The sequence below is a fragment of the Suillus discolor genome (genome assembly GCF_016758755.1).
Source record: "Suillus discolor strain FC423 chromosome Unknown F5147scaffold_71, whole genome shotgun sequence".
Classification (NCBI taxonomy): domain Eukaryota; kingdom Fungi; phylum Basidiomycota; class Agaricomycetes; order Boletales; family Suillaceae; genus Suillus; species Suillus discolor.
Window position 1 is genome coordinate 206,769 of NW_024541318.1, and position 21,235 is coordinate 228,003.

Genomic DNA, 21,235 nt, shown 5'->3' on the forward strand with positions numbered 1-21,235 from the left:
CATTCTTTCCGGCATCTATAAGTGCAGAATTGGCTATCCGGCAGTTTCCATATTGCTGGGTAGCATACCATGGATACTTAGCACTGTATGGGAGGTCCTTACACTGTGTCTCGCGGTCTGGATTGCTGTCAAGCACTACCGTGAACTACGAGGACGCTCAACAGGAAATATTATGAAGAGCTTTTTCGTGGTGTTAATGCAAACTCACATTAGTTACTTTGCAAGGTGAGCTCATAATGTGAATGGATTTTCTTGTTCTGCTGAAGTTTTGCTTGCGCTAGTTTTTTGGTTGTCTCTTCCCTCCAGCTCAGTTATCTCTCTCCAAAATTTTTACTGGTATGCCGATCTATCACCGACCTCTACGTGTGACCACGATTCATCATTTCTATAGAACGAATATTCCTTTGGTGTTCAATTGTATATTTGTCTCAATCAAATATTCCAGACCGTCCAGCTGTCTGTACTGGGACCACGCCTCATCCTTAGCGTTCGGGAATATAACGCCAAGCTCGTGACCGACTCCGACATAGGAACCAATATGACTTCAATGGCTTTCGATGAACGCCTCCATGTGGAAACTAGTAGCAGCGTGTAGTACGGGAGATACTCGATGTGATTTACAATTGACAGGTCGTCTGTAAAATTTTTTTTTTAGCTTTTATTTATTCCAACTTGGTTTTGTCGTGGTACTTATTTAAATTCTTGGAAATATGTGTGAAAGAGACATATGGCTCTCGAGTCTCGACAATGTTCCTAGCAAGTTCCTAGTAATGTTTCGCCTCCAGTCTTCAAGTAATGTCGGAGTTCGAAAGTAAACAAGCAGGAACGGTTATCTTCGTCTACAACATATGTCTGGAGACTAAGGTAGAAGACGGGAAATTTCGACGAACCTCACGTGATGTGACAGATGTGTTATGCTGTGAGGATAAGTCAAGCCGAATGTCCTGCTGAATGGCACAGACTCGGAGATCTATTACTTAACTTAACTTAAGGATGATACACAACTAGACTCGTAGTGATTAAGATTGTACTATGATACATTTCAGCGGGATTGCTCCAACTCCTGCATTATGGACTCAGGAAGAATGTGATGACCACGATATTTTTTGATCGCCCATGCAGCCTGTTTTCTGTCAAGTCCCTTCTTGTAAGCATCGACGAATCTACCAGACCTGACAAAAAAGCTAAAATTTAAAATTAATCACATTGTTGAGATCCGAAAGATCAACAAACTCACCGCCGCATGGATGACTGTGGGAGTGCATTTAGCGAGTTGAGGACATTTCGTTCAAGGTTGGCTTCTGATGATGATTGTTCTTTCATACGGTACAGCCGCTTTGCATATCCCCAGCACTGCTCAATAAAATTGAGCTCACAGTGAAATTTTGGCAGGAAAATTACATTGACCCCTCGTGCATGACACATGGACTCCAAATTCAATTCGACTTTAGCGAAATCTGGTTGAGTATACATTAGCCGCCAGCAACAACAGTCAGTCCGGTCAGGAGGGCATTTGAAGTCTTTGCATTCCATTCAAAGGTGAGGGGCATTTTCATACCCGCGCTCAACAAGTATCTGAGCCATGCCTTTGAACCACCCAGCCTTTACATGTCCCTCTGCAAAATAGAGAGGTTGCAGATCCCCATTCGGTAGTGTTGCGTCTATCATTCAAATTTTTTCCTTTACTTGTTTGCCATCTGGACCAAGTACGGCCTTTCCATTGGCATCCTTGACACTTGCAGATGGTCCAAATGACTGCGACAGATTCTTCGGCATTTTTCGAGTAGCTAAAGTGTCATCGGCACGTTTGAGGTGCGCTGTTGCATTGTCAAAGACAAGCACATGGTCTTCGCCTGGATAATCTTTTTGCAGGATATCCATCACTTTCACAGCCTGCGCCACAATCTCCTGGTTTGTGAAATAACCATCTCGTGCCCTTCCAGCTTTGAACAGGACCCAAGCGCTCTCCTTTTCATCTCAGGATCGAAGCCAGCCATAATCGGCTGACACAAAGTCAGCGACCATCAAAGAAGCACCCTCCCCTTTTGGTTGAGGTAAGGCGCTTTCTGAGTCATGGACCCAACGAACTTTTCTCCGGTCGTTTGCATAGAATGTTGACTCGTCATGGAACCACATGATGGTGCAGCGCCCAGAAAACTCGACTTCTGACAAATCCTCCAAGGTAATGTCATCAGTTTTCCATTTTCGCATGTAGCACTGATAACGAGTCCACACCGGCAAAAATATGTTGTTGCGGTAGCAAACAACATCCTCATGCTCATGGCCATCTGTGTATTGTCCCTGCGGCTCCCTTTGCCAGCGATAACCCAGGCACGACATCCATCGGTCCGCTGTTCTCAATGATATCGACTTCTTGATGCCAAGACGGACACCATTCTCAGGTACACCAAGGTAATCAACAATATCCTGTGTGCAGACTGACTTCCCCACACTCTGGAGATGCAGCTGTAGTTCGGCTGCAAGGTCTTCATCATCGATGCGGGAGTATCGCTGTGGCACTTTTTGGTGAGGTAGTGCATTTCTATTATTGATGTAGGCCTTTGCCCAGCTCCACAGGCATCGTGAATGGTATGCCCCCTTACCAATGTTTTGCACTGCTCGATCAGCTGCGTTGGTCCAGTGACCACCAACAGGGTTGCTGGGATGCTTAGTGTCATCTGGGTTACTGGGAACATCTGTATAGAGCCACAAGAAATTTTTCAAGTTCGTTAGGCGCTCCCTCAAGACAGTTGAAAGTTCCAGGGCTCATCTGTTATGGTGCGGAGGTTTCAAGAGGGTCCGTAAGTCCTTGAGCACAAAGCGAGCTTCTGGGATAGTGGGCGGTTGCCTGAGCTCAAAGGAGTAATCGCGTGCACATGGCACTTGATTATGTAGGGTGGATATATCATACTGGCTTATAAGCCAAAAAATGCGATACATCCTATGTCCAGCCTATCCATTCAGTGATGTATCAATATTGGATCATTGTAGTAGTCCATGTCAGATGTCAGGCTTTCTGTTTTCAGCGCCATCCACCGGAGCAGGATTATGTGAGCCTGTTGAATACTTACTAATGTCTTCCAAGCTGCTACAGATCTGAACAAGGATCTTCCTTACTGTGGCTATGACCGGAAAAAGTCCATCAATCTCAATCATCAGAGCAGAGCGGGGTATATAGAGCAGAGTGGGGTATATATTCATTGTAGGGGAACTTCTAACTGGGTACATCAATCTACGTCATCGAGATCACATGGAGGAGCATCAAGAGTTGGACCTTGATCAGGACTTGTGTCATCTCCCATACCTGCTTTGACAATATCCCCAACATTCTTCCACTTCTCTGCAAACTTCGCATGCAGACCATGGCAAATCGCCGCTTGCCGTTTTGCATATGCAAGCAAACCCTCAGCATCTTCAGGCCGGTCTACAGTGCGTAAGGATCCCTGTGTCTCCCACCATGCCGCATGCCAGGCTAGAAATGCTAATACACGGCACATTTCTTCTAATAACAACTGGATTTCCTCTGCCCACCTGTGGTGACATGCACGAGCTTTGCAGCATTCCACATGAAGTGCTGAAACATTTAAGTGAGATTTTGAACGAAGAAGGTAGCACTACAACATGTACACTCTTGCAGGTTCTCGTTATCACCAGTAGCGATTCCACGAGTCTGCCAAATCCATGACATGATGGCAGTGCCTTGAGATTGTCCCCCAAAATCGCCCATTGGTCGAAGGTGGGCCTTCTTCAACAATTGGAAGTTGATATCCCATCCAGGGCAGCTGAATCGGTGAGAGAGAGCTGTTAAGGCCCAATGAGCATGAGTGTACTTGGCATGACTGAGGATTAGGCGATTTTCGACTGTTTGAATTGTTTGACGTGCTCGAGTGGTGGCACCTTGACCGCGGATGTGTTGTCCTTTGAACTGTATGAGCTGGTGTCGAAGGCGAATGTTGGAGCGGCACTCATCCAGTGCGTCGTTTGCCTGGGCATGACAGAGTGACCACTCAATATCTAAGAGCTTGGGATCACATGTGGAATGTTCACAAATCTCAGATGGTAGTAGGAGTGGAAAATATTCTGCGTTCTCAGAGGTAGGATTGGACTTAGGGCAGCCGCTGTCATCATCCTCTGAGGGTGTAATGAAGCCAGTTGAGTGCAGATGGGGAGTGGTAGGCATATAGAGCGCCTGTATGTTGGCCCACATATCTATACGGCGCTGAAGGGCATTCCTACGCATTAAGATCTTGGTGCATTGATTATCTGTTGAATGTTGGCCAAGGGTTGCGATGTCTGCATGGAGACGACGTCTAAAACATCATGATGATATTAGTGGAATGATCGAGTGAGTTGGATGAAGTCACTTACTGCACATGCTCAAGGTCAATACCTGTGCTGATCAAAATACTCGGTGTGACTTCCACATGAAGGGACTCAGAAACACCGTCCTCTATGTCCTTAATGCCTTGTTGTGCAAGTTCAAGGTGAACTGCTGCCTGTGTCATCTCTGTATATCATGTCAACAAAATGGAATGATTGAACACCGATCGTGCATACCATTGCTTTGACTTTCGAAAGGGTTCCGTTGAGTGTGATCGTTCTCCCAAGTGGTGATCTCTTCTTCCCATGTAGCTAGTGATGCTTGGCCCAACTCAGATGAGGCCACCGACTCCTGAAGTTATTTAAATGCCGTGCGATGCTCCTGCTCCACTTCCATGGCCTCAATAATTCTGTGAAAAAGAATTCAGCCTGACAATGATTCATCAGATACACCATGGCAGTATGATATTTAAAACACGTACCAAACACGGTAACTTTCTTCCAATTCCAGTCTCCAAAGTGGTCGTCCAGCGTGTCTCGGCGTGACCTGGGTCCCATTTCTTTGGTACTACTAGCAACACGGTTAATGTTAGCCCATCCACGTTCAGGTGCTTCGCTGTCTGTGCGACCAACATGAGGTGTCCAGTTGAAAGAGAATGCCGTCTGGCAGGCAGGAATATGAGCTGCAAGATGAAACTTGGGGACAAAGAAACGGATGATCTTGTCAACATGGCTGAAATGAAGGCGTTCAGGTAGAGAGGATACACGAGTCCATAACTTCTTGTGCCATTGACATGCGACATCATAAGAGAAGTTGATGGTGGAGAGGGTCGAGAAATGAGTGAGCGAAGAGAAGACAAGATAATCCATGTTGAGGTATCTATTGATAGTGTGAGCGTATGATCAAAGTGAACATGCAGGACATAATACTTTTCTCCTTTCTGGAGATCACCGACACCATTTGGAAGCTTGAACTTGTGTCGGGCGCAGTCTACCGCTCCGACTCCAGTTGCTGCCAGACCTTTTGAAGACTTGGTATCTGCCAAGTTGATGGCATCATGGCTTACACACTCACTGCGCTGATTCCGATGAGATGATAACTCGGTAGATACTGCAAAGAAAACATACCTCTTGGATGACCGCAGAATTTTCCTTGAGGTATGACTTATACCCACATTCTTCCACGAAGTATGCCCACCCATGAGTAAGACCAGGGTCTCTCAAATTGGTGGAGATCATACGACACTTGAGTCTGAAGTTTGCGTCGATTGCAAGGAAAAATGAATGGAGCCATCTACATAGAAATTAATGATGTCACTTGACTGCTGTACTAGTAGAGACAGACACCTCATCGCAACAGGCTCATTCTCCCAATTGTCGGAGAGATTCTTGCCTGGCTGTGGGCACGCAGGGCAAAGTACCGCCAACTGGCCTTGTTGGGTTGCTTCAACACCACCAGGATCGTGCCCTCGGCCAGCGCGCATTAGCATCTTGATATTACGCCACATAATGACCATCTTTAAGAATGTCGAATAGCGATCCTGACAAAAGCATTAGTACACAGATCTTCGAACATAAATTGAACACACCCTGATGGGTTGGATCCCAGTATTGTCTGTGATGCGTGCGAGTGTGTGATAAAACTCGTATGCGGACACTTTGGATTCAAAAGAGAGGAGGTGGAAAAAATTGAGAATGGAGAAGGTGGCAGCTGTCCTGGGATCTGTACTTGTGGCTGGAAACCAACGTGCGCGAAGCAGCTGTTTATAGTGTGAAGCCGCTGTCTCGCATCCACAAAAATCTAAACCAATCTCATGAATCCTGTGGGTGTCAATGACCACGAAATCGTTGTTACGAGCAGACTTTGGATTACGACAGTGCTGACCAGGATCATGACCAAGTTGGATACGCAGGCCAAGAGACTCTAGTGTTACACTTGAGAAAAAATCCCAGCGCCATTCCTATTCAACAGTGAGCTTATGTGTGAAGTGCGCAAGAAAATAATATACCTTGATGCGATGAAATGGAGTCTCCACATGTTGACGAACAATACACTCTTGGCAGGAAAGGTTCACTGACAAACAGTCAGTACACCTGAATGAGGCAGCCATTCCGCAGTCACAGAGACGATCTGCAGCCCACCCCCTGCCCTCCAAGCGGATGAATTCGTCCACAAATGTTTGGCATTCTGGCAGCCAGGAAAGGATGGTGTTATCCTGTTTGATAGCTTGTGAGAATTCGGGTGAATATGATGCAAAAAAAACATACTCTAGCCATGTATTTCTGTTTTTCTTGAAGATTGCTGGGGTCGGGTAAAGGTAGAGACTCCAAATATAGAGTCTCATTCCAGGGATCTGTATTGAATTCAGATGTGTTGTGATCATGTTCTGCTGAATGTGCTTGCAATGGAGTAGCAGCTTGGATGTAAGAAGTTCGAAAGTCAAAATGGCCTGCATCACTGAGTGAAAAGACTCGGTGACGGTGCACTTGTGATGCAGACTCAAAGTGGCCCAAGCTGCCAAGTCCGGTATTAAGAAGTACATGATTAGTGAGTTTGGGCTTCTTACTTGGCCGCCCTCTGCCACCAACCATTGCAATGAAAAAATCGTGTATTGGACAACTTTGAACGCCTGCAATATATAACTCTGTCATACAGTTGCCCAAGAGAAGGGTGACATTCATAAGCTATTCAGAAAAGCAATACCTTAATGTCAAAAGGACAAAGACAGACAGAAAACTACGCCAGTACCTAAGCAACTTGAAGATTCTCGTTGCGGATCATCCATAACATTGTCATGCTTCCGCCACGGCATGTTGGACACTGTAGAGCTAGCTGCACACCAGAGGTATTCACTTTGATGATCCTGGAGTATGCACACTCTGACCCGGAGTGCTGAGTATCTTGAGATATAACGGTGGTGTGCCGTGTGGGTAGAGAATGAATTTGAATACGGTTGCAGACTGTACAGAAGATTGGAGGATCCTGCCGATTCATTGCTACCGGTTCTGTTTATCATTCACATGCTACACACTTCAAGATGTCCGCGGTCAGAACATTGGCATTGGTACGTTCACCTGTGAATTTCCACCACATAATTAAGGAGCACTAAGTATGGTGCTACTGTAACATATCATCCAGCCTGTCTGACTGATACTTCAGTGTTTGATGTATGTGCGCGATTGCAAGTTCAGTTGTACCCCACGTGACATGCAGCAACACATCCTCCAAGTACCCCATCACACAATGAGTTGCTCAGCTTACTTCGTCTGCAGCCCTCCACTCATCACATACTCCGCACATGTCGGAAATTGTGTCTTGACCACGACAACCGTTCCTATAGATGTTTCTGACTGTGCAGATTGCATCGTCGATGATGGAAATGTTGCCAGGTTCCCCTCGGTCAACAGTCTCAATGTCAAAGCATTCATGAGGTACTGTTGCGACATATCTTCCAAGAATATGCTCAACATATGCATAAGGTCCAGGTAAGACGGCGAGACTGATTAGCGCATCTTTGGCGTCTTTAACAAGCTCCAAACAACCTGACAGTGTCGTGCTATTATTTGCACTCAGCTGCCGCATCTCAGAAGGTATGAAAACTTACGGTTCAGGAGATAAACTTTCACGAGCTGAGGAAGTCGGAGGAGTGTCTGTCCCTGACATTTCGCTTTTTGGGGGGGTAGGGGATTTTTTGCACTTCGTTGGAGTATAAGAAAGGCGCTGTTTGGTGTTGATCGTATCTTTGTGTCTGTAGAAATACTCAATAAATCATTACAGTTAGACAATAGGAGAAGCTTGCCTATGATAGTACTTTTTGCGTTTTTGTCATGCAGCCTGTAGCTTGGCCTCTGGAGTTGTGTGTGTAGCTGGACGACCTGCCATGGGTAATACAAGCAAACTTTTCAACCTGTGTGAATCGCCGATCGGGGGAGAAGTTGGACTTACTGGCCAATAAAAGCAATACAACATCCTTTAGTTGGATTTTGGTCCAACGGTGATTCAGTCCAACGGTGATTCAGTCCAACGGTGATTCAGTGCGAATAAATCCCTACAAAACAGCGGTTAAATCAGCCACAGTCTATTCAAACTATTGTACCGTCTTCGCTCAACTGCCTCACACTGACCACGGCCACTTTTCACTCAGTCGACCATTTTTAGGCCGTTCAGTGCGAATAAATCCCTACAAAACAGCAGTTAAATCAGCCACAGTCTATTCAAACTATTGTACCATCTTCGCTCAACTGCCTCACACTGACCATGGCTACTTTTCACTCAGTCGACCATTTCCAGGCCTCGTCCGATGGTTTCATCTCCTTAATGGATGACCCTGCGTTGGTTATGGCTCCCAGCCCATCCATGCCAACTCACCAGCTGCAACCAAGCTTCGAGGATGGGGATGAGGATTTGGACTTTGGCAATAATGCAAACAAATGTGAACACCCAGCTGCAAGTAAGTGCTCAGACTCACAGCGAAGCTCAGTGCGATGTCAGAAAACATCCTGACAATATCTAGATGATGAGCTCAAGGGATTAGTAAATGTCCTATAAATGTCTAATGATGCGTTCGGCACATGTCATGATGAAATCGACATGTCACTAGACAATTCTTATTGCAAAGGCTATAGTCATCCTAAAACAAAAAATACATGTCATATAGCATATCGCTGAGGCATGCAGATGCGTCCATTACTGAAAGGACATTCAAGAAGGTCTGTGCGTGGGACTGGTGTGACAAGGGCTACTTTTCGACTCAACTGAACAGGCACACCACCCCAAACCGAAGCTCGCCTAAAAATGTACGTGAATAAATGTTGAGCCATGGGCTGCAAGAGTGAAAGATTAACTGACATAAAAATATAAGCGCTAGATATCAAAATGGCTCCTTGCAAATGGACTAGCCCTGAGCAAGAAGAATGGTTGAAGCCATGGTACGACACTTACAAGGAAAGACTCATGCAGAAAAGCAAAAATCACCAGAATTTTTTTGCTGACCTCTATGAGCGATGGTTTGAGTCATGGGAAGAGCCTAGGCCAGAAGGGCTTCCTACCGTCAGTCCACTGAATGAAAACAAGGATAAAGTAATGGACAAGGCTAAAGAAGCACGTAAAGATGTGAGTGACTGGATTCTATTGCCGTTACGATGACATTAGCCTTACAAGTTTTATGCCTGGAAGCTCTACAATCGCTTCCGAAATTGCTTTGGCAGCACCAAGGCCGGTCGTCAAGCTAGATCAGACGCTACTGACGTGTTCAACTCTGTTCTAAAGAGTGTCATGCAGTCTGATTCCAAATCCACTCGGAATCTCCAAGAAACTGAAGCTTACTCGAAGTTATACTATACATCTCATGTCAAGTCAGCTGTCAAGGAAGTGCTTGAAAATGTGACAGAGCCACTCACAAATGGGCAGCGGATGGCGCTAGTGAAAAAGGAGACAGCAGCACTTACGAGATGGAGTCTGAAATGGTGAAAGATGAGGTGAGAAAGTACATGGATGATCAGAAGGCGGAAAGGGATAAGAACAAGGATGAGGGAATGAGTTGGAGTAAAGAGGATCATGAAAGGTAATTACTTGCATGTGTGATGTGGCATCAGCTGACCGTCAATGGCAGGAACCTAACAAAATTGGCGGTGATAGTAAACAAATTCCTGAAGGGCTTGCAAGATGCAACAGGTCTTTTATTTACTGTTCTTGCCGGTGGACCCTCACCTGAATTGAATGGGCTTATCGATGTATGGAGGTTAGTGCCAAAATTCATATGGAACGTTGCAATACTCACCAAATGCAGTTTCCATGTCGGTCGGACAAAGCTTGGCAATGACTTCAGCACGGCCTACCCACTTTTCGACAATGGTGTGATGGTGCCTTTCTGTGATCACCTCTACCATGTCTATCATGAGTGTCAACAGTATCTTTTAAGTGCAAGAACACTCAGTACTCACCTCCCAAACCAGCTGAAGCAGCTGCGCTGATGCAGTCAGTCAAAAATGGATCTCCAAATTTCAGAAGTATTTCGGACCATGACACATCCCAACCTTCATCACTTCCGTCATCTTCTTTGCACCCCGCATGGCTGAGCCTAATACCTTCATCTGACGATGTATCACTTCACAACTCTTTGGCTCCTATTCAAGAAACCTCTGAATCACATTTCGGCAATGGTTCAGACGAACCCTTTTGGGAGTTTGACAACATGCTGGAGAAAATGTCACAAGGCACCCCATCAACGTCAATGGGCATATTTTCCAATCCCCCACCAAATGTCCCTTCTGATCAGGAAGCAGTTTTACCTGCTTTTCCCTCATGGACATCGCAAGCACTAGTCAGTTCGTCTCCTGATTCTATCCAACTCACCCTGCCCAACGATTCTCATAGTGCTGCAGGAATGCAACATGACTCTGCAGTACTCCCCTCCAATGACACTTCAGATGGGCAAGAATGACTTCCCTCTGTTGACACACATGAGCAAGTACTTCCCTCCATGAACGGTTCACATGTACAATTACAATCCCCCTCTGTCAATATGCACGAGCAAGTACTCCCCTCCATCGATGGTTCACATGGGCAAGTACAACTCCCCTCCGTCAACACTTCGCATGGACATGTCCCTCATGTGGAGAGTGAATCATGCCTTCGTCGCACTGGTCGAGTGCACAGACCCTCCACCCGCAACATGGTGGCTAACGCTATTGGTGGTAACCATGATGAACATGCTCATTCCACAAAGCGTGGCCACGACGAGAGCAATAGTAACCGGAAAGCAAAGTATGTTGCCAGCAGCGTGATCTCCAGTGTTTATAAACTAATGACTTGCATGTAGACGGACCAGGGCTTGATTCTGCTATGGGTTGTGTTGAGACAGTGTTATGTGCGCGCCGTTTCATAGCTCTGAGATTGCGTGCCGTTTTTGTTGTTTTCCTGATGTCTACTAGTAACTACCTTATCATATATTCTTGAATGAGATAATGTCTTGATCTTCATGCTCTCTCTTAGTTAGCCTCAAGCAGTCATACATCTTGTGTCTATAACTCGCGCTTTAAACTTAGTGTGTAGCTTGAGTGGTCAGGCGCTCGGACTTGATAAAATTTCCTAGCCAGATCTATATTTAGCTAATGCATCATGATGGATACTAACACAGACTGCGATATATCAAGGAAAGATATGCAATAGCTAGGGCACACGCGCAGGTAATGGGGGTACAAAAGCAGTACAAAAAGAGCTAAAAAATGCGGACACCGGCTCGAAAACATGTTGAACAGTAGCTCGAAAGTGTGATGTCACTAGCAACCTAGATGATGATTTAGAAAGGTGTCAATTGAGAGAATGAAGTACTTACAAGAGTAGTTGCTTTCTCGTCGTGTCTTTATCAGTCAGTGTGAATGAATCAATATGAGAAACATCATCTCCTCGTCATATTCCTGCAATGGACATGAATATATGCGCGTGAAGATGATGTTATGACATACCGCAGCCTTACGCTGTTCTAACTTTGAAACTCGAGTGGTTAGTTTTGTAGCTTTGGAATCCTTCGGGGCTTCGCGAGACAAAGGTTGCGCTCAGTGATGCAACATCGATGAGGCCTAGGTATGACCAGACTCGGAAGGAAGGTGGAGAACAAGCGGAAGAGATGAAGGGATCGGAAATCCACCCAGCACACGGCGCCGAGCTGAGTGACTGAAGTATAAATAACTGCTTTATGTCCAAAAGAAGAAGAAGGCAAACCAAGGAACAAGAAGCGCTGGCATTTGATGACAAAGGGTACACCGGAGGGAAGAAGTGAGGGGACCGGGCGAGAATCAAATGCAGCTCGAATACTGTGATTTGTCAGCTAAAAGAAGCCAGGCAGCAGTTCCAAGCAACTGGATGGGGTGATGTATCACTGATACATCATTGTGGACAATGGGTCAGTAATCCATGGGATGTATCGCATTTTATGGCTTATAGCACATATATGATGTATCATTATAGTGCTATTGCCTGCAGATGGTGCATTCTGATGGTTGCCATCATCAGCGCCTGCTTCATTCTGATTGATGCCATTGTCAGCGTCTGCCTCATTCTGATTGATGCCGTTGTCAGCGCCCACCTCACTCTCATCATCAGACTCGCTCCTGGCATCCATATCATTCCCATCGAATCTCGGTAAGTCTTCCTCATCAACGGTGCAAATGGCATCATTACTCATCACACCAGGGGCATCACCAATCTCTTCCAGAAGGAATGTGCCAGCAGGCTAATCTCTTTCGCGCCAGCGCACTCCTTGGATCGCAATGAGGTCATCCCCCTCTTCAACTTCCTCGCACTAAACTCTTTGAGCTCCCCGCACTGAAACACCATGCTCGACATCTTCAAAAGCAACAGGCCCATGTGCCTGCTGAAAACATCAAGCCTTCATGTCTGGTTCTTATTATTTGATTTACAACTTGAGCGTGTGCCTTCTCCAAGCTTTGTTCAACTTGGACCCTAGCTCTCTTTGACTGTAAGTTCGAAATCCATATGCTGTGGAGGTGTTTGCGTGGTGCCATGCCTTCTGTGAGCCGAGTTGCTGTGTTTGTTGGAGTTGTAGTTTTGACTTGCGAATCTAAGCTGTTTGGTGCAGAGCTGTAATTAACTACTAACTCTCTCATTTCTGCAGGTAGTTCTATTCTGAAACCACGAAAAGTTTCGTTTTTCATTTATCTAGCGAATGGTGGAACAGATTTTTGAGAACTAGAGTTACTGAATTGTTCACCTATGATTCCCACATATCTGAATTAGTAAAGTGGCCTCACGGCACTCTCTCTGCCACTTAATTAAGCTTATTTGCATTGGTATCGAGCACCGGCAGTGCGCCCCAGCTGGTCTCAGTCACTTATGAGTGTTTTCTCCAACAGCCTTGACTTCTCTTTCCGGTATGTCTTTCCCAGGCCGATTTTGGCAATCGTACTGACACAAACAATGTCGCCAATGCCTGCCAAACAGCGTGCTCACCGTCTACCATGATGAGCTCCCACCTCCCGCCAAATTTCACCATTTCTTCCAGCATTTTTGGTGGTACACAGAGACTATAGACCCGTCTCTATTTCTACATCATTGGACCGAGTCTGGCTCTGCTTCCTGCACACATAGCCCCTGCAACAAATCAACAAGGTAACGTTAGACACTTCATAGCCTGCTTGTTGCCGCTAACGCTCACTACAGGGACTACACATCATCCATGCCTGGTACACGAAGACTATATGCCTGTCTCTATTCCTACGTCAACGGACCGAGTCTGGCTCTGCTTCCTGCACACATAGCCCCCGCAACAAATCAACAAGGTAATGTACAACACTTCATAACCTGCTTGTTGCTGCTAATGCTCACTACAGGGACTACACATCATCCATGCCCGGTACCCAAAGACTATACACCCGTCTCTATTCCTACGTCAACGGACCGAGTCTGGCTTTGCTTCCTGCACACATAGCCTCCACAACAAATCAACAAGGTAACGTACGACACTTCATAACCTGCTCATTGCTGCTAATGCTCACTACAGTGACTACACATCATCCACGCCCGGTACACGAAGACTATATGCCCATCTCTATTCCCACGTCAATGGACCGAGTCTGGCTCTGCTTCCTGCACACATAGCCCCTGCGGCAAATCAACAAGGTAACGTGCGAAATTTCATAATGTCCTCTTGCTGCTAACGCTCACTACAGTGACTACACACCATCCACCTGTTCCCCATGCCTGCCAGTCGCAATTCCCTGGGTGGCGTTTCAAGACGATGCATTGTTCATGTTGGTGGCGGGGGAAAAGTCAAAACACTGCATGCTGGAGCCATTCGAGAACGTGAACAGGACGCCCATGAAGTTTGCTCTGCTCTCCTCAAAAGTATGTCCCATTCATACTTCCATTATGTTTCTCCTGATGCCGTCTCTCAGAACTTCCTTTGGTGGAGCGTGAGCATTTGTTAAGCACAGAGAGTGGTGGACCGAACATGTCATTGCAAACGCCATCGGACAATTTCGACCTCACTGACTTCTCGACTTATTTCATGGATGTAGATTCTATGGTCCCTACTCCCGGCAAGGAAGGGTTCTCAGTCAGTCACGGTGGAGATGAACTTTTACTCTACCGGGAGCTCGAGACGCTTACAATGACAAAAACACGGTATTACTTCGTCTATCTCTGCATACGATCTTCTCTTACTAAATTGATGAATAGACGACTTGACACCCGCGATCGCAGCAGACGAGTGGCACATCAGGTCGCAGAGTGGACATCACAATATGATGATCTCACAGATGCTTTTTTGGCATACAAGCAGGCCTGCACTCTGCCTCCAATCTCTGACACTGAGTCGGAGAATTTTAGCATTGAAGTTGTTGATATTTTTGGTATGCTGTCTATTACAGTAGTGTTCGCACATCTAATGTTCTCTTAGAGCGTTGTGTCCAAACTTTTAGATCACTTTCTCCATTCATCAATGTGTCCTTACTTCGTTATGGCTGCATAGGCAGTTCGCCTACTCGCCCAATGGTTGCGATCACCATTCATACCCTTGACGTGTTCCGACAAAGTCATCGCGTATGCCCAAGGTTCAGTATCCACGCTGCATCAAAGATGCTTTGCTTCATGCATGACGTGAGTGTTTTGTCACCCTCTCATACATATTCTTAGATTGCCCTAGCTTAGTTATCATCGGCACCTAGCCGAACAGATGCGCACTGCATTTGATGTCTATCTTTAAATACATCGTCGCATCAATAGCTGACTGGACAAGTTCCTTGGACGTGACACAGAGAATTGGCACATGCTCAATTCTTGCCCAGCTTGCCAATATAAGCTGGTCGATGAGCCGACTCTGGACTTCTCGATTCTGTGTGCATGTGATGGGAATAACTCAGCAAAACTTGTTGATCCCGCAGTACGTAGCGGTGAGGAACGTCTTGACCCTCGCTCAGGGCTATCGCCAATCTGGCTCATGGAGTCGTACATTGACCAATTTAAAGACAAAGTCCGATCTCCTCGGGCACATCAAGCTAGGCAACAACCTAGTGACCCTGATGATCCATGGATAGATGAACCGGACTCGAACGATTCTGCAGAGCCACCCACAATATGTGTTGACCGCTGGCGTAATGCAGCGCCCAAATCACGCAAGAAAATGTTCGCTATATTTAAGAAGTCTGGGATATTTGTCACAGTGTGCCAACATGGTTTTCTCCTTACCATCTGTGATATGGTCCGAAGCGGCGAACTGTATTTCGGTTTCACTTATCTGACGTTTGATATGCAGGCTAATGCATTGACAGGATGAAATACCCGATCGCTAGCATGAAGAAGCTCATGGACGTCTTTGGCAGCAATATACTTTATGGGTATGATATCAAGTGTGCCTTCGAAAAGATTATATGACGGAGTTCACTTGCTGATGATGCAAAATGCCTAAACCTGCAGGGCATTGTGCCTGCCTTTCACGGGCATGCTCACAACTGTCTTTGCCAAGTAGAGCACCATTCGAAGTATAAAGTTGGCGCTGGGAAAGAAGATTTCAAGACCTGTGAACTGGTCTTCTCTGAATCTAATGCACTTGCTGCCCAAATTCGAAATGCCACAGATTTCCATCGCCACCAAGCACTTGATCAACATTTCTCTTTTGCTGATTTGAACAAATATGCAGCCCTATGTATGTCACATCATTTTTGCAGAGTTCGTGCTAACGCTGAATGTAGCTGACTTCATCTATAATAATTACGTCCAAGCGCTGACAATTATCTCTACAACAAACGTGTTCCTCGCCAACTTCCATGCGTCAAATGCTGCCCTCAAGCCCAACTTTGAAGATGATCTCAAGGACGAGCACCAGGTTTTACAATGCCTTGCACGCAAGAAGGAAGAATCCAGCATTGAAGTTGACTATGTGAAAGCATTGAATGAGTATGACAAGGCCCAGTAAGTTTTTTGTTTGGCCACACACAGAAACTGATGTTAATATTATGTAAGGCATTCATATGAATCCGTGCATGTGGAGTTCAGTACCCTTGATTTACGGCTCAATTATTCTACAAGGGAATCTGGTGACATACGCCGCCGTCATTCGCATGCTACTAACAAACACGATCAGAAGCTCGAGGTTGTCATCAATTATGAACATCAAATGGCCCTTGACTTGAGATGGGGTCCAGACCACCCAGAGCAGATCAAGGCACAATCACGCATTACCAATCGGCTGTTCCACAAGGCTGTAGATGACGTTGAACGTCTTGTCATCATGCGTCTGCTTGAGTTGACTAAGCTGCAAATGAGTGGACTAGGTAAGACTTGACAATATATTTCACATTTTTAACACTTGTCTTCGTAGGTTATAAGCTTCGCACTCAAATCTCCAAGGCGCTCAAAAGTCGTGTGAATGCAATTCGAAACGCCCTTACTCGATACAACAAATATGCTGCTCTCCTAAGCCCTCCCCGCCCCCCATTACAATGGGACCAGATTGTAGAGTATTCTTTCCTTGCCAAATTTGACTTGTTACAGGAAACAGATGGGGAGATCCAGTCAAAGATATGGGCCAACCCATCTTACCGACACACGTCTACACAATATTTTGAGCACCAGCGTGCTAATGAAGAGATTCGTCGGCTGAATGTCGAGGTTGGACAATTACTCACAAAGATGCGAGATGATGCCATTGATTATCCCCGCACCATCGCACAACTTCAGTCCAAAGACCCACCCCTTGCAGCCGAACTCCAGCGTCGCTGGACACAGCTTCGGTGCATCAATGCACGTCACATTTGGCACATGCCGCAGATTATGCAGCTTCCTGGTTACAGTGGGCCAAAGAGTCCTGGCACTCGTGTAGGTCGGGTTGATGTTGCGTGTGCTTATCCCTATGAAGCTGTGCCACATGAACAGGATAGAGAGGACGGAGATGGGGATGACACAGAGCTTGGGCAACAGTTGGAAGATGTACAAGCTTACATCGAGGGACTAGATCATCACCGTGTGGACTTGGAACTTACAGAATAGTCATACCATTGTTGTGTAATAGATCACAATATGCCTTCGCTGGATTGTGTCATTGGACCATGAAAATGAAACATCTGGAGCACCGCACATATTTGAATTCAGTGACTCAGACAGTATGCTAATATCTGTGCATTGATGAAAGTGAGAATTTACGATGCAAATTTGTGGTATATAATTCAGTACTTGATAGAGTGAGTTACTGTATCATTACAGCACAATATTAAGTCATTCTATTGTTGCAGTGCTTGAACTCACTCTATCAAGTACTGAATTATATACCACAAATTTGCATCATAAATCCTCACTTTCATCAATGCACAGATATTAGCATACTGTCTGAGTTATATATTTGCCACACTGCATCTTACAAATGCTATTGCCTCATTGCAACCTAAGGCTGGTCTCAGTCTGTCCATCATGTCCTCTAACCTGTTAGACTGGAAGTCCTCTACATACAACAGATCTCCTACAGTTGGTGGCTTTGAAGAGTGCAAGGTTCTATTTCCTTGCCCTGAATATATTCAATCAATTGCTGGATACGACCATCGCTGGAACTCAGTGCTCTTATCTTTGGTTACTCATGGATTTCACAATGATGACGGGCATCTAGAGCAGAACAAAGGCTTTCATCCACTTACTAGCGAACACTATCTCACTGGGTTTTCTAAAACTCAGACGGCTACAGAGGAGCAGAGGCTAGATAATTGGAGGGCTTGAGCGATTCATGCAGAGCAGATATTGCACACTATATTTGACCTAGCAAGTGTCATCTCCTATCCAGACCTTTCCTTCCGCTGAACTGCATGTTCAGTGCACTGCTTTAGATAGGTTGACAGGTGGTTCAACAATTGTCCTGCATCATCCTGGTGCTACACCTCCAGGCTTGGACATCTCTCCTGAGAACCTCAAGGCTGAAGTCTATATCAATCCCAAAGTGCTCTCGGAGCATCGTGAGCTTCACTTGGTTGTCGCTCAAATTTCTCAACTCTTCATCGCTAACTACGCAACACCTTTGGCCCAAGCCTTCGCAGAAAATCGTATTCGCAACAATTGGAAAGGCAGTGGCCCAGTCTCTCAAATGCCTTCGAAAGGCAAAACAACGTCAAAAGGCAAACAAGCTGATACCACACCTCTTATTCCCTCACCTATTTCACCATCATCAGCGCATTTCACTTTTTATGGACGTCCTCGAGGCTCTTTAGAAGGTCTCATGACTTCGACCTCCAATATCTTATTGTATATACCATCCTACGACAGCAGAATCACGTGGAAGCCAACTCAGATCCGATTAATGCATACTCAGGAGAGCAAGGGTCATCAGGTCCGCAAAGAGGGACCAAGTAGGAGGACTGTCGTATTAGCACATGATCACAGTGCATGTCAGGTAAATTTAAGTTTGTTTTCCCAGTGGCACTATCGTCTAACTGGTCACTCAGCCAATGATCCCTGCCATTTTCAACCAGTCCTCAAGCAGTGACTAGGCTGAGAGATGTTACCCTGCGTCAAACAGTGACGATATATGTTACCCTCCTTCAACAAGTGACCAGGCCTGGAGACATTACCCTCCTACAACTCCTACGAGGAGCAAAAGCACATCCTTCAAATTACCCACACCCACGTCGATCACTGCTAGGCCCCCATCTGATTTGCGGCATTATAGTGTGCTGACGCTTGTTCCTTTTGGGAATGAAACGGAGGTAGTCCTAGAAGAGCTAGGCTACCCAGATCATTTTCATCAGGTCTGCATATCAATCGGCAAAGATTACCTTCCAAAGCGGTGGTTTTTGAAATTGCAGGAAGTTGCTGAGATCTTGGAGGAGCACGCAGAGGCTATTGCAAATGCTATGTTGACTGATTCTCAGGTGTCGCTCTCATAATACTTTTTGTAACATTGTTTTTTTAATCTGGCCTTGTATGATTTGTTTAAAATGCTATTCGACCTCTCAGCCTGTCACCTCATTCCCCGTCAGAATCACTGTGATGGTGCTCCCAGGAACTGCTCGCTCGCACAATCCTCGCTGGTTGGTTCCTTGAACACGCACCCCAGTATGTCAAAGTATCGAAAGAAGTACGTCAGCAACTGACAGAGCGGCAACGGGCTAAATGCCTTGATGAGGACCAAGAGGTTCGAGCCATTCTCAATTACATTAATGCGAAGGCCACAGATTTGGCAGTCTAAGTTTAAACAACCTCGACTGCCGCTACCTTGAGAGGTTATCGCTTGGTTCTGTTATCCACCACCACAAACGCAACAAGACAAGTGCCTGGCATGCCTATATGCACTTCAAAGGCATCCAGAACAATGCCAGTAAGTTTTTCCCATAGTACGACTGCTGCGTTTGATGCTAACTACGGCTGTTCTAGACAAAAGCTTCAGTGAGAAGTCAAATATCGCTGATCTCGCGAAGGGCGAAACTAAGTACCATCAACTTACCACTGAGGAGAAGGCGCAGCTTATAATTGACTTTGACAAAGTCAAGAAGAGTTCTCAGGATCGTCCTCCGAACATCACTACTAGATCGCGTGCTGCTAATGTTCCCAGAGCTTCCAGTTGGTGAGAGAAGAGGTGTGTACTCGCTGCCTTACCTTTGGTTGTCTGTTTGACCAATACTTCATGCAGCTCGAAGCTCTCAAGCCTCTGTACTTAGCCAATTGCCCTGAGAATCTACAAGGTCCCTCGCACAGAGTGCTGAAGTACTCGTCCCGTCATCGTACCATCAAATAATTGCCCTGAGAATCTACAGGGTCCCTCACACAGAGCACTGAAGTACTTGCGCCATCATTGTACTGTCAAATGAAAGAGTCGAAGACTGCGACAGTGTTGAACGTGTTCCCACAGAGTTGGTTGATTTGTTGCGGGGGCTTTGTGTGCAGGAAGCAAAGCCAGACCGGTCCATTGATGTAGGAATAGAGACGGGTGTATAGTCTTTGGGTACCGGGCATGGATGATGTGTAGTCCCTGTAGTGAGCATTAGCAGCAACAAGCAGGTTATGAAGTGTTGTACATTACCTTGTTGATTTGTTGCGGGGGCTATGTGTGCAGGAAGCAGAGCCAGACTCGGTCCGTTGACGTAGGAATAGAGACAGGCATATAGTCTTCGTGTACCAGGCATGGATGATGTGTAGTCCCTGTAGTGAGCGTTAGTGGCAACAAGCAGGCTATGAAGTGTCTAACGTTACCTTGTTGATTTGTTGCAGGGGCTATGTGTGCAGGAAGCAGAGCCAGACTCGGTCCAATGATGTAGAAATAGAGACGGGTCTATAGTCTCTGTGTACCACCAAAAATGCTGGAAGAAATGGTGAAATTTGGCGGGAGGTGGGAGCTCATCATGGTAGACGGTGAGCACGCTGTTTGGCAGGCATTGGCGACATTGTTTGTGTCAGTACGATTGCCAAAATCGGCCTGGGAAAGACATACCGGAAAGAGAAGTCAAGGCTGTTGGAGAAAACACTCATAAGTGACTGAGACCAGCTGGGGCGCACTGCCGGTGCTCGATACCAATGCAAATAAGCTTAATTAAGTGGCAGAGAGAGTGCCGTGAGGCCACTTTACTAATTCAGATATGTGGGAATCATAGGTGGAATTGTTACAGTCGTGGACAAACAAAGTCATCTAGTTTGGTGACTGAATTTTGTAGCCTTACCAATCTAACAGGAAATGTCGAAAATAGTATAATAGTACTCTAAACAACATTTAGAACACAATGGTATGAGCCAATTTTTCATAACAGCATATTTGACTTTTTGGGTGCAAAAATTTGGCACACCCCCAAAAAAATTGCTAAAAATCATGAAAAAATCAGAAATGAACTCCTTTCATCAAGTCAATGTCGAAGCTATACTCAGAAGGTTATATGAGTGGAGTGAAATGGCGCCCGAAAAATTCTTTCGTACCTCTCATCCCAACTA

At 45.8% G+C, this 21,235-nt stretch overlaps 9 protein-coding genes across 9 annotated transcripts; 7 read left to right on the forward strand and 2 right to left on the reverse strand.

Moving 5' to 3' along the window:
- Positions 1-1,042: 1,042 nt before the first annotated feature.
- On the reverse strand, positions 1,043-1,533 carry F5147DRAFT_584191 (uncharacterized protein; the record flags this gene model as incomplete). The annotated part of the gene is made up of 2 exons (XM_041431779.1): positions 1,043-1,184; positions 1,238-1,533. 2 exons carry the CDS (start codon positions 1,531-1,533, stop codon positions 1,043-1,045), a joined length of 438 nt encoding a protein of 145 aa, XP_041288124.1.
- Positions 1,534-3,227: 1,694 nt separating this feature from the next.
- F5147DRAFT_584181 (uncharacterized protein) lies at positions 3,228-6,665 on the reverse strand (the record flags this gene model as incomplete). Its single annotated transcript, XM_041431778.1, has 10 exons — positions 3,228-3,574; positions 3,622-4,310; positions 4,369-4,507; positions 4,558-4,672; positions 4,774-5,200; positions 5,251-5,399; positions 5,449-5,614; positions 5,668-5,861; positions 5,910-6,281; positions 6,330-6,665. The coding sequence occupies 10 exons, from the start codon at positions 6,663-6,665 to the stop codon at positions 3,228-3,230; spliced, it is 2,934 nt and encodes a 977-aa protein (XP_041288125.1).
- A 1,913-nt stretch (positions 6,666-8,578) lies between these two features.
- F5147DRAFT_778483 (uncharacterized protein) lies at positions 8,579-8,869 on the forward strand (the record flags this gene model as incomplete). Its single annotated transcript, XM_041442138.1, has 2 exons — positions 8,579-8,771; positions 8,835-8,869. 2 exons carry the CDS (start codon positions 8,579-8,581, stop codon positions 8,867-8,869), a joined length of 228 nt encoding a protein of 75 aa, XP_041288126.1.
- A 327-nt stretch (positions 8,870-9,196) lies between these two features.
- On the forward strand, positions 9,197-10,763 carry F5147DRAFT_778484 (uncharacterized protein; the record flags this gene model as incomplete). Its single annotated transcript, XM_041442139.1, has 6 exons — positions 9,197-9,433; positions 9,482-9,675; positions 9,711-9,884; positions 9,933-10,061; positions 10,110-10,174; positions 10,231-10,763. The coding sequence occupies 6 exons, from the start codon at positions 9,197-9,199 to the stop codon at positions 10,761-10,763; spliced, it is 1,332 nt and encodes a 443-aa protein (XP_041288127.1).
- A 39-nt stretch (positions 10,764-10,802) lies between these two features.
- Positions 10,803-12,650, forward strand: F5147DRAFT_778485 (uncharacterized protein; the record flags this gene model as incomplete). Its single annotated transcript, XM_041442140.1, has 3 exons — positions 10,803-11,086; positions 12,335-12,463; positions 12,515-12,650. 3 exons carry the CDS (start codon positions 10,803-10,805, stop codon positions 12,648-12,650), a joined length of 549 nt encoding a protein of 182 aa, XP_041288128.1.
- A 1,713-nt stretch (positions 12,651-14,363) lies between these two features.
- On the forward strand, positions 14,364-15,712 carry F5147DRAFT_747643 (uncharacterized protein; the record flags this gene model as incomplete). Its single annotated transcript, XM_041439969.1, has 6 exons — positions 14,364-14,464; positions 14,519-14,653; positions 14,710-14,938; positions 14,985-15,032; positions 15,078-15,556; positions 15,610-15,712. The coding sequence occupies 6 exons, from the start codon at positions 14,364-14,366 to the stop codon at positions 15,710-15,712; spliced, it is 1,095 nt and encodes a 364-aa protein (XP_041288129.1).
- A 325-nt stretch (positions 15,713-16,037) lies between these two features.
- Positions 16,038-16,253, forward strand: F5147DRAFT_543344 (uncharacterized protein; the record flags this gene model as incomplete). Its single annotated transcript, XM_041430285.1, has 1 exon — positions 16,038-16,253. A coding segment is annotated over one exon (216 nt), but the record flags the coding sequence as incomplete, so codon positions are not given.
- Positions 16,254-16,454: 201 nt separating this feature from the next.
- On the forward strand, positions 16,455-17,326 carry F5147DRAFT_584242 (uncharacterized protein; the record flags this gene model as incomplete). Its single annotated transcript, XM_041431783.1, has 2 exons — positions 16,455-16,611; positions 16,659-17,326. The coding sequence occupies 2 exons, from the start codon at positions 16,455-16,457 to the stop codon at positions 17,324-17,326; spliced, it is 825 nt and encodes a 274-aa protein (XP_041288131.1).
- A 417-nt stretch (positions 17,327-17,743) lies between these two features.
- F5147DRAFT_656726 (uncharacterized protein) lies at positions 17,744-19,884 on the forward strand (the record flags this gene model as incomplete). Its single annotated transcript, XM_041434155.1, has 6 exons — positions 17,744-17,821; positions 18,087-18,710; positions 18,874-19,188; positions 19,320-19,372; positions 19,492-19,634; positions 19,691-19,884. The coding sequence occupies 6 exons, from the start codon at positions 17,744-17,746 to the stop codon at positions 19,882-19,884; spliced, it is 1,407 nt and encodes a 468-aa protein (XP_041288132.1).
- Positions 19,885-21,235: the final 1,351 nt, after the last annotated feature.